General features: G+C 34.6%; 1 protein-coding gene across 2 annotated transcripts in view; it reads left to right on the plus strand.

The window, feature by feature from the left end:
- Positions 1-3,612: 3,612 nt before the first annotated feature.
- The window catches only part of LOC148945654 (p21-activated protein kinase-interacting protein 1-like), a 49,591-nt gene continuing 40,961 nt past the window's right edge, over positions 3,613-12,242 (plus strand). For both annotated transcript variants that reach the window (XM_089097743.1, XM_089097742.1), the window contains exons 1-2: positions 3,613-3,711; positions 9,803-9,965. In XM_089097743.1, coding sequence (XP_088953869.1) covers positions 3,646-3,711; positions 9,803-9,965 — 229 coding nt within the window. In that variant the 5' untranslated portion in view covers positions 3,613-3,645. The remainder of the gene's footprint in view (positions 3,712-9,802; positions 9,966-12,242) is intronic.

A 12,242-nucleotide genomic window follows, 5' to 3' on the forward strand; every position in this document is an offset into this window, starting at 1 on the left:
TAAGAATTTCATTTTATGTTTTTTAAAGTTTTTATGTTTTTTTTTGTTTTTACAGAACTGTTTGTCTAGATACGTTAAATATGTTTATATGACCATTGTCGATGGCATCTCGATGCTGTCGGTCAAAATCGGTTTCTTGATCACTCCGGAAATACTCCCTTCCATGGAAATTTTTCCCGGAAATCACAACATGCGGAAAATAGTCCCTGGATAGTTCCCAGGAACATCTCCACATGCAAAATCGAGTTGGCAAAGAGAATGCAAGACAGTTAAAAGTAATTTCGTATAGGAATTTTGTTAAATCCTCCCAGTGTAAAAATTTCCCTCCCCAAGGGAGATTCTCCCAATAGAATCCCCCCAAGCACAAAATCTCCCCTTCGAAGAATGTCTGTATTCTTCCCAATAACAAATACTATGCGTAAACAATGGGCAAATTTCCTAACTTACAGGCCTCTCCCTACGGATTGTGGAGTGTCTTTTTACACTTAAAGACATAGTTATTTGATCTTCAACTATGCTGAACAAAATGGTTATTTTCAAAATTTTGATCAGATGACTTTGGGAAATTAATGGGTGTGGGAGGGGGCCAGTTGCCCTCCAATGCTTTTTGTCGATTAAAAAGGGCCCTAGAGCTTTTAATTCCCGTTCAAATGCGCCCTCTCCCGATCTTATAGGACCATTATTTCAATACGATTATCCCTTGAGGAAAAAAAATAAATAATAATAATAAATAAACACGCATCCGTGATCTGTCTTCTGGCAAAAATAGCAAAATTCCACATTTTGTATATAGGAGCTTGAAACTTCTACAATAATGTTATCAGATATGCTGAATCTGATGGTGTGATTTTCGTCAAGATTCCTTGAATTTTAGGGAGTGTTTTACCCCTATTTCAAAAGGCAGGAAAATTTTCTTAGGCTCGTAGCTTTTGATGGGTAACACTAACCTTGACGAATCTTGTATATTTGGATTTAAACTGTTCGTAAGAACGAACTGTAAGTAAGGAGCGACTCAGCTCAATAGTAACCAAAACTCTAAGAAACGGAATTTTGATGCCAATAGATATATCAAAAGAATTGACTTTTTATGCTGATTTCAAATATATAAGCTTCATTAAGTTTTGTCTTGCCATTAAAGGTTACGAGCCTGAGAAAATTTACCTGGTTTCGAAAAAGGGGGGAAACACCACCTAAAAGTCATAGAATCTAACTGAAAATAACATAATCAGATTCAGGGTATCATAGAACCCTACTGTAGAGGTTTCAAGCTCCTATCTACAAAAAAGTTGGAATTTTTTATTTTTTGCCAGAAGAAAGATCACGGATGTGTATTTATTTGTTTGTTTCTTTTTTTTTTCAGGTGTGATCATATCGACCTTGTGGTCCTATAATATCGAGATAGGGCTCATTCGAACGGAAATTAAAAGTTCTAGTGCACTTTTTAAGTGACACGAAATTGGAGGGCAACTAGGCCCCCTCCTATGCCCCTTTTTCTCAAAATTTTCCGATCAAAATTATGAGATAGCCATTTTGTTGAGAGTAGCTGAAAGGCCAAATAACTATGCCTTTGGAGATATCATGACCACCACCACCACCCCAGCCCCTGGGGAGAGCTCTTTAAGTTCAAAAATTTGCCCATTGTTTACCTATAAAATTTGTTATTGGGAAGCATGCATACATTTTTCGGGTGGGGGAGGGGGCGAATTTTCTACTGGTAGGATTTTTCGCTGATGGGATTTTCCAGGGGGATGATTTTGTGTGGGAAGGGAAGTTTTCAGCGGGTGAATTTTTCTGGGGAGATTTTACACTGTGGGAATTTGCCAGAATTCTTCTTATGTCTTGCTTTCTCTTTGCCGATTCAATTTTACGCGTGGAGATATTAAGGGTAAGTGTCTTGGGTAAATTTTCACCAGGATTGAATTGTCTAGAAAATAAATTTTTGAGGAGGAGAAATTTTTCTGGGGATATTAATTAGAATAATAAGAAGCTTTTTTTTAAATACTAAAGAAATTTAGCGTAAAGAGCGAGATGTTGAGGAGGACACCCCCCCCCCCGTATACATAATAATTTCTGTTCATTTTAAGTTACAATGTTGCTCTTTACTTTCAGTTGAAAAAACTTGTTTTATCAGCATAATATGTTTATTCTTTTGATGTTTCTATTAACATCAAAATTCCGTTTCTTAAAGTTGCGGGTACTATGGAGCCGAGTCACTCCTTACTTACAGTTCGTTACCACGAACTGTTTGAAAAATATACATATTTTGTTGAAATTCACTTTATTTTATTCTCAGCAGATATTTTGTACAACATGCTAATGCAGAAACAAGTGTCTCATGAGTAGCGCTGGCGTTGCGTGAAATGCGACTAATTTCAGTGACAACTCTTTATACATTTATGCCAATTCTTATTTTGGAGATGGTTAAAAGAAATATTTAGAAAAGCGAGAATAGATGAAGTCAGTATGGTATTATACATTGAGGCCATTCTGCATTTATGGGTTAGTATGTGAATCCAAAACGTAGGGAGTGGGAGGTTGTCAGCGCTTATTAGGCATTTCAATTACAAATAAAAGAATTTGGAGCTATGTTGGAGTTTTGATTAAATACCGAAAATAAAAAATAAACAATTAAATTGTTCCTGGAGTGGACCCCCCCCCCTCTATCGAATTCCATGACCAAACTACAACCGATTTGGCCTATTTAGCTATAGCACGAACATTATTATAAAAAGTAATGAGCCTTATTTTCTTTTTCAATAATTTTTTTTTTCATTCAGGAAATTGTATTCACTGTAAATCTACTTTCTTATTCTTCAATGATTCTATTTTTATCCTATTTGTAGATGAAGAGGGCATATTCATTTCCATTTTAGAAATTTTTAAAAACAAGAAAAATCTAATCTTGAACTGATAGCAAGGCCGTACTCAAAGGGGGGGGGGGTTTGAACCCCTCCCGAAATGTTTTTTTTACTCGTAAAAACGTAACAAAAATGGATATAAACAAATACCGTATGTGTTTTTTGAGTTTTTTTTGTGTACCCCCCCCCCGAGAAAATATCTTTGAGTAATATCGCCTCCGAAAAAAATCCTGGGTACGGCCTTAACTGATAGATTTTAGGAAGTAAAAGCACCTTATTTATCAGGGAAACAAATTTGACCTGTCCAAATGTGACGAAACAAGAAGCATAGTACATTTTTGCAATTTTGCCAGTAACTAGGCTCACCTACTTACTTGATGATAAGGTGCCAACGATATTATATTTGGAAAAATATTAATGTGGAACATATTATGAAGTGTAATGGACCCGTGTTTTCCCCGTTTTCTTTACATTAAAAACAAGCATGGATTAACTAAAAAAAAATTATATGCTTGAAGTAAAGAACAAAGTTGACACTTAAAATGAGCAACAGTTTTATAGCTACTTTATATATTACATTTTTCTAAATTATTGGGGGCAACTGCCCTCTTGTCACCCCAAGGGACTCCACTTGTGATTAGCTGATTGCAGTGTTATACCAGAAAGTTTAATGTTTTAAACCAAAATTTCTATCTGTCTGAATAGATAGCAGCGCTACCTTCTCAAAAACGTAAGTTTTTGTTTTAGATGGCAATACAATGGCGCTAAAATTTATTTAACTGCAAGCATGGATGTTTTAGTTGGAACTTATGAAGAATTTGTTCTTGGATTGAAGTTACAAAAACAAGATGAGGTGATTTAATTTTGAGCTGTCTAGAAAATTTTGAATAGTATAAAAGAAAAATAGGGTAAGACACCCAGTAGTCGGCCACCTGCCTATTCTCGGACAGAATGTAGGCCTAACTAACAGGGAACCTAGCTCTCTAAGTGCTTTCTCACTTAGATATCTAAGTGACCACTAAGTTTAGTACCACTAAGTGACCACATTAGCCTAGAGCTAGGTTCCCTGTTAGTTACATTCTGTCCGAGAATAGGCAGGTGGCCGACTACTGGGTGTCTTACCCTAGGTAAAATTGCAGGTGGCACAATAATTGAGCTAGGATGAAAGTGAATAGGCTACATCATTTGATGCCTTTTTTTATGCTCTTTGATAGGCTAATTCAATAATTGCTTCTGTCACAAATTGCATCTTGAGCCCTCAAAGGGGCCGCACAGGAATATCATTTTTGTAACCACCCAAAGAATTTATCAACAGTAGTTAAGTTACTGAAAACTTGTTAAAAACATATTTCTAGTTTATAAACATATATATACCAATTCAGGGTATATATTTGCACATTAGGGGGCTGGGGAGAAAGTTTAAAATTACCTCTCATTTACATCAGAAATAAAATTTAACCCCACCCCACTAATGTGCAAATAAATACTCTGAATTGGTATATATAGGGGTGGGGGTAAAATTCATTTCTGACAAAAATGATTATTGCATTTGGAAAGAGCATAAAAAAGGCATCAAGTGGTATGTTTCCTTTATTCATAAGTCAATAACATGAATAACAAAAAATTTACCCTTACTTTGGCCTGTAGATCTAAACCTCAAAGTTTCATTTTTCTAACCTAACCCCTTTCCAAGATAGCCAAAAGTAGCTAAAGTAGAATTTTAAGTCAATAATTTGAATAACAAAAAAATTACCAAAGTATGTCCCAGGAAGGTATTTTGAAGTACCTACCTTCACTCTCTCTCTAGAAGGTCCTGACCTTAGATGACCTTTAAAAATCTGTGTGTTATAAAAGTGAAACCTTGAAAAATAGATCTTCTGCTTAAATGAAGTACAACTACCATAAATTGTTTTCAGCTTCACAACATTGCTCAATCCCACATTGTAAGGTTTTAAAGATATGCAAATACACTTCCTAAATGTGGAAAAAAAATATTAATATGGCTTAAAATTCTATTTAAATAACAGGAATTGTATTTTCATAACCAAAGCCAGAGAAAAAGATACTGATAACTGAAAATTAAGGTAAAATGTTGTTTTGTCAAAATTTCAATAGGTATATACCTATCATAAAGGCAAATTTCAGCACTTTCTAGAGGGAGAAGAAGTAGAGGTAGGTACTTCAAAATACCTTCCCAGGACATAATTTAGCCTGTAGACCCATCCCTGAAAGTTTCATTTTCCTAACCCAAGATAGCCAAATGTAGCTAAAGTAGAATTTTACCCTTTTTTCTCATGATTTAGCTAGGAAGAAAGTGAATAAATTGCTTTATGCATTTTTTGATGGTCTTTTCAGACATAATAATTGCTGGTAGGAGACATCTTATTTTGAGCCCTTAAAGAGGCCCAAAAGGTAACTTATTTTTGTCACCACACAAAAAAGTGACCATCACTAGAAATTTGTTTAAAAAGCTATTAGACATAGCCTACCATTTGCTTATAAATCAATTATTTAAAAGCAATACATTCCAAAGGAACTGATTTAAAACAGTCTAACTCCACAAAAATTTGAATATATAATTATTATTTTTAAATGTCAAATATTTTCCTGACATCTATAGAAAGAAATTTTTTTTCTGGGATGATAAGCTTTGCTGTAACCTAACAATGGCAAAGAGAAAAAAGTAAGCAGAAAATTACAGATTGCTTTACTTCCATAAAAACAACAGGAAACAAACAAAAGGAGGTGCAGAAACTTTTTTTTTTAGTTTCTCAGTTGAGGCATTGTGTAATTTAGCTTCATTTCCATCATTCTTGTAGAAGGATGGCACTGGGGTGGATCTAGAGAAAAATCTTGGGGGGGTATAGATGTATGAGCAGTCCACCACATAAGGAGACATGTAAAGAAAACAATTATTACTTCATTATATGCACAATAATCCTAGTTTAATAGCCTATTTCAGAGTCATCCATTGGGATGCATGAATTTATTATGATCAAATCTAATTAGTTGAACTATTTCTTAGTATTTTTACCTGGTAGAAGTTTACAAAAGTAGCTTTTATGAAGGGGTTAGGGTTAATATAATCAAAAATCGAACCATTTGATTCCCCAATTGATGCTAGATGAATTTAAAATATCAGCTTAGCATTAGTTCTACTTGCAAAAAAAGATAAGTTGAATGTCTCACTTCAAGGGCTCAGAGCGGAATTTGAGAGGGCAGTGATTTTATATATTCTGGAAGAGCATTGAAAATACATTGGATGTTAAGTTTGTCTTTTAGTTGGCAAAGTAATTGAGAAAAGTTAAAATTTACCCTAATAAGTACAGTGGCGAATCCAGGGGTGGGGCAAGGGGGGCGCGCGCCCCCCTAAAATAGTCTAAAATAGTGTAATTTACTTAATTAATGTAAGTTTGCGGTAATTAAACTTGCTCCTAATGCAAGTTTATTGGATCAACCGATTTTGCCCCCCCCCACCTAAAAAAAAATCCTGGATCTGCCACTGAATAAGTATCATCATGACAAGTAATTTGGAAGGTGAAAACTTTGTTATTCTATGGCAGGAGGAAAAAATAATCAAACTTCCTTTAATATTCTATTGGAAATTGTGGAACCAGGTAAAGGAAACATTACAGGGCAGCTCAAATAAAAATTCTAGGAAATCTGTAGATTTCATTCATATAGCTCAAATACAGTCTTTATAAAATTAAGGAAAGTTTCCATGGAAAGCTAGTGAGCATTGTATTTTTACCTAAATTTGCTAGCTAAAGGATGCATATACTCCTAAATGCCTTTTTCAAATATAATAATTCCTACCATCACAATTGTGCTCCAGCCTCCTTTCCTAATTCCTTGATATTTGAAGTAAAAGGCCCTTGTGGCCTGAGCCTTGACTATGACGAGTCTGCCCACAGTAATGCCTATGTATGGCTCCATGCCATGTACAAAAATTGGCTTATTTTGTTTGGTTACTGATTGTGGTTGTTTGCATGATTCCTTTGGACTTATTTCTCATCAAAAGTTCGTTTGTAATGCAAAATTAAATAAAAAATACAACTAAATCAGCAGTAATTATTTAGGCCTCTTAAACTGGGGGGGGGGGGAAGCTTGCAAGAATCACAATTGTTACTATTGTTTAGTCAATTAAGTACCTTAATAAGTGTGTAAAAATATAAAATAAAAGGAATTAAATGTCAGAAAACTGGGGGGCAATTGCTCCCCAGCCCTAGAACCATCACTGCAAATTTGTGAACTTCTTTGCTCCTAATTATGCTGTTTTTGGTGCTTCTCACCTTTTTTGTACTTGAGAGGATTTTGGATAGATTGCCAGTCAAAATTTTGTTCCTTTGTATCCTATTGCTTTAGGTAAGAGTTTTGCAAAAGCAATGTTCACATCAAAGCCTAACAAGACTTCCATGCCCAGACATGTGCATCTGGCAATGTCCTTGCTTCAGTATGGACATTCAGTCAGACATACATGGAAACGCCAATCTTAAGCAAAGATGACAATTATACTGCAAAAGAGGCTTCCTGATTGAAAGAATTAAAAATCCTAGACACAGAGCTCTACACTGGAGAACTAGATCCTCAACTGCAACTTGTTGTAGCCAAGCACCAACTATTGTATTTGAAAAGAACTGACTAGATGTTGACGTCTGGACAGACCCATGTCTAGACATACAAGACTAAGTAGACAGATATTGTCACATCACTTTTGTGCAAAAGAAGCAAGTTTTTCTCAGATGAAAGCCTGGTAAAAAGTTGCTTTCTGGACAAACTTTTGTTGATATTTTAAAAGAAATTATTGGAATCAAGTGTATGAAATTTCTGGGGTTTGTAAAAAGTTGTTTTCTGGACAAACTTTTGTTGATATCTTAAAAGAAAGTTTTAGAATCAAGTGTATGAAATTTCTGGGATTTGCTCAAATCTCAAGAAAATCAAGAAGTTTCACTCATAGTTTTAAAAAAATATTGGTAGAAGCTTTTTAAAGAATATTGGTAGAAGCAACAGTCATTATCAAGACTAAATGGTATTAATTCTACACAGACCCTGGTTTGTAGCTTTTCAAATGAATTTGTTTTTTCTCAAACATTTCTCTTTGCATTCTGGACTCATGCATATTGTGGTCTAGTTATTTTCAGAGATCACACTGCCTTTGCATGACGTACAAATAACGGTTCAATAGAATCCTTTTATTTGACAGTAACAAAAAAATAAATAAATCCGTGGATATTTTTGTCATGCATGCAGCTGCCATCATCAGCAGATAAACTGTCTATCTGCTGATGACGGGCCATTGTATATATGACAGAAATATCTGGAGATTTTTGTTTTTGTTTTGCTTTCAAATAAAAGGATTTGCCCCTATTGAACTGTTATTTGTATGGTATGGAATCAAATATGCTTTTATTTAATTTTTGTTATTCATTTTCTTTTATTATTATTTTTTTATCTTGGTCCAAACAAAACTTTGGAATTGCATTGGGAAGTTTTCCAGCAATCTCAACAGACTCAAACTTCACTTCCAATCCCATTGGAAGAAAAGAGTACACATTGGGTGGAGAAGGGGGATGCGCCATCAAATTCTGCATAACATTTTTTTTGTATTTTTAAGATAAGATAAGGGTTTATTCCAAAAAACAACACAACCCAAAAAAAAACAAATGACCTTCCATAAGCTAACGCTTGTTCGGAAGTATTAACCCTCTTAAAATTAACAATTATAATAACATACTAAAAAAAAGAGAAAAAGAAGAAAGAAAGAAAAAGAAAAAAAAGAAGAAAAAATGAAAATCTTACACTCACTCGGCTCCTGGTTCCAATAACCAAAAATCAATACTTCAAAAACACCAAAACTCCACAACTACCCACCGCCATCCCATAAATAATAAATAAACAAAACAAAAAAAAAATAAAAATATATAGGAAAAACGGGTTCCGGGCTAACCTGAGAGTGACTCAGCTATACCACCCTTTAAACAAATTCATACCTACGGAGACAGAGGGTTTTGAGGGCCCAACGGAATTCACATAGATTTGCTGACCTTTTTAAAGAAACAGGCAAATTATTCCAGACAACTGGCCCCACATGACGTATTGAAAATAGCGATCTAGTACTAGTAACTTGAGGTGTCCGTATATCTCTAGCATGACGAGTAGGATAATTGTGTACATCATCACCAGAAATAAATAAATTTAAAAAAATTGAAAAACACTTGGGAACCAAATTAGAAAAATATTCAAACATAAATAACCCATGGTAAAATTTTCCAAGACCCGACACAGGAATAATATTTAACTGTACATATTGGGATCTCACCGAGGTTCTCCGATTATCTCCGGACAACACTCGCAGTGCCATATTTTGTATCACACGTAACTGCTGCAAATGCACTGAAAATGTGCTAGACCATATACTCACGCAATATACTAAATACGGGTGAACCAACGAAAAATAGAATCAATCTCAAAACAGAATCCTGGAAAATATTTTTTAACTTTCTCATCATTCCAACATTTCTTGCAATCTTACTACTAATAAAAGAAACATGATTTTTAAAACTAAGGCATTCATCCACAATAACACCAAGGTAACGTATAGTATTTGTACGCTTAACACATAATTCTCCATTTGCAAATCCACAACCCAAGGGTAAAAATTTGATGATCTACCATATATAATAAAACCTGATTTACTATGGTTTAACAAAAGCTTATTCACTCTCATCCACTTATCTATACCTAACATACCTCTTCTCATTATCTCTATTAAATCAGATTCAGTCTTTGCTGCGGCAGTAAAATGGGTATCATCTGCAAAACTAGGAATAATCACCCTACAATTGGAATGTGCACTATCTAAAAAATCCAAGACAGAAAATCGTAAGTCGTTAATATAAACCAAGAATAAAAGCGGACCTATTATCAGTTAATTTTCTTTCTAGAAATACAAATTGTTCCAGACATTTAGTGACCATGGTCAGTGTGGAAGTGTTAGATGTATAGCAGTTTCTGGAAAATTTGTAGCCTGTGGAAGCTCTGATGAGACAATTAAAGTATATGATTTGCAGAAAAGAATAGACTTTGGAAATCTAATCAAACATAATGGTAATATTTCTTTTGATTTCTGTTTTATGGAATGCCATAATAATTCCAGTGATTTAAACAATCTGAAAGTTGTGGTATAGAACATTATTATGTTGAAACATACCTACATACCTGACACATATTTCGAATTCAGACGTTTTGACCCAGATTTGCTATGAGTTTCAGGAACTCATCTCCCAGAGTTTTGGAAACATAAAACTAGATGGTATAGAATTCATTTATTCAGAAATGGAAGAATGGGGAAATTATGGTAAGAAAGCAGTTTCTGGTAAATTTGCAGCATGGTAAGCTCCGATGAGACAAATAGGCTAATGCATATGATTTGATGACAAGAACTGATTTTCAGAATTTAATCAAATATAATGGTTTGATTAAACCTTTAATTTTTGTTTAATTTGTGGCCATAATAATCTCAGTGATTTGTATAACGTGAACATTGTGACATAAAACGTTACGACGTTAAAAGACATCTGTCTTGTTGGAATTCTGGTTGAAAAATTATGACGTTTTGAAAGATGTTTTTTTTACTAGTTTCAGAAACTCTTTTTCTAGGGCATTGGAAAATCAAAATTAGGTGTCATGGATCGTTTTTTTATTCAGGTAGGAAGAATGGGGTAGATAGGTAGGGAGTAGGGCTAGTGATGAATTAAGTATCTTTCAAGTCTTGCTGAGGTCAGGAAGGTATTAATGCTAAAATTCTAGCTACTTATTTCATGGCCAAAAAGTGCAAGGTATCAGCTATACTGGTATTTGCCCTACTAGTACCACCTGCCAGGGTCAGTAGATACCCTTATGAATGTTACTGGTAGAAATATATTATTTCTATTAGGGAGCCTTAAATCTCTGGGTGGTACAAATAGGGATAGATGTTATTATAGTTCAGATAAATTTGGTCTAGGGGAAAAAATTGCAATTGTATTAAAATATTACAATTTTGTACAACCGTGTAGTTCTGTAGGTATGATAGTCTAGTTACAACTAATAGAGTATTTGGTTATAAGATTGTCCATAAGTGAGCATGTTACTCACATGATGGTAGGCCAACCTTATTGATTCTGTAATTCTAAATTAAAGACTGGCAGGATTGATGTAAAATACTAGAGTACATAGGAGACTTCTTATTGATGTTCAAGTTTAATTAAAAGCTGGATTTTGATGTTAATTATTTATGTCTAGAGTTGATTTAAAGCTGGCATTTCATTAGCTGTTATATTGATATATTCAAGTATAAGAATTTGAGAAGAACTGTACAAAAAGTGGTTGGATATGAAATGGGAGATTTTAGAATTAGACAATGTTGAAGATTTATGGTAATTTTAGGCAAATAGTTTGCAAAGTAACAGAGCATGTGCTTGCAAAAAAGTTAAAACTCAACTAGGAATATTTGTGGAAACGCTTTTAGCTTACTAAAAGAAAGAAGGAGTTTTTACCCCCCCCCCCCCGCCTGTCACCACGACATTAAAATATTGGAAGCCACGAAAATAAAATGGTCAAGCATGGCTCTAAAACATGAGGGTTTTGAAAGGCTGAGGAAGATCTCTTTGCAAATGTTTTCAAAGGAATTGTCTAAAGATTAGTTTTAGATGTTAGCTTGATTGACTGTAGGTCAAACATTAAACTTTATGAGAAATATTCTTCAATCCAGCTTTCTCGGATTAGGATGAAATCAAGGTTAAGCTGGTTTGGTCATGTTTTATGAACGATGGATAAGAGAGTAGAACGACTGTGTTTTTGACTGCCCATCTAGAGCTAAGTGAAAAACAGGTCGTTCCCAATGGGGCAGAGAGAGGGCATTAGGAAAGATTTAAAAGGAAAATCAAACCTTATTCAAGGGGTAAAGAGTGAAGCTTTGAGTAGATTGGTCAGTAGATTTGAGTATTACCTGTGTCATTTAGGTCTTTAACCCCCCTCCCCTCCTTCACAAAAAGTTAAAGTACCTTATTGAGTTATTACAATGTTATGTTTAATTGTGTCTCTCATCAGCACATGCTCAAATGATTTCAATCATAGAGTAGGGGGAAGAGCTGGTGCTTCTGGCAAGTAAGTCTCAACAAGTGAATTATGATAGAAATTACAGGAAATTCTGGTGAAAACTACAGCGGATTCAGTTTTCGATGGATCAGATCGTATTCCCTCCCCCCTTCACTTGAATATATGCCTGATTATGCTAGCTAGTATCAAACTCATTGATGCCATGTTAGGATAATTTCCAACTATTTTGGTAGAAATCTTGGTTGAATACATAATAGCCATTCCTCCACACTTGTGGGAGGAGGG

This window comes from Artemia sp. Qi Xiang Cuo, chromosome 12 (genome assembly GCF_049724085.1).
Source record: "Artemia sp. Qi Xiang Cuo chromosome 12, ASM4972408v1, whole genome shotgun sequence".
NCBI lineage: Eukaryota > Metazoa > Arthropoda > Branchiopoda > Anostraca > Artemiidae > Artemia > Artemia sp. Qi Xiang Cuo.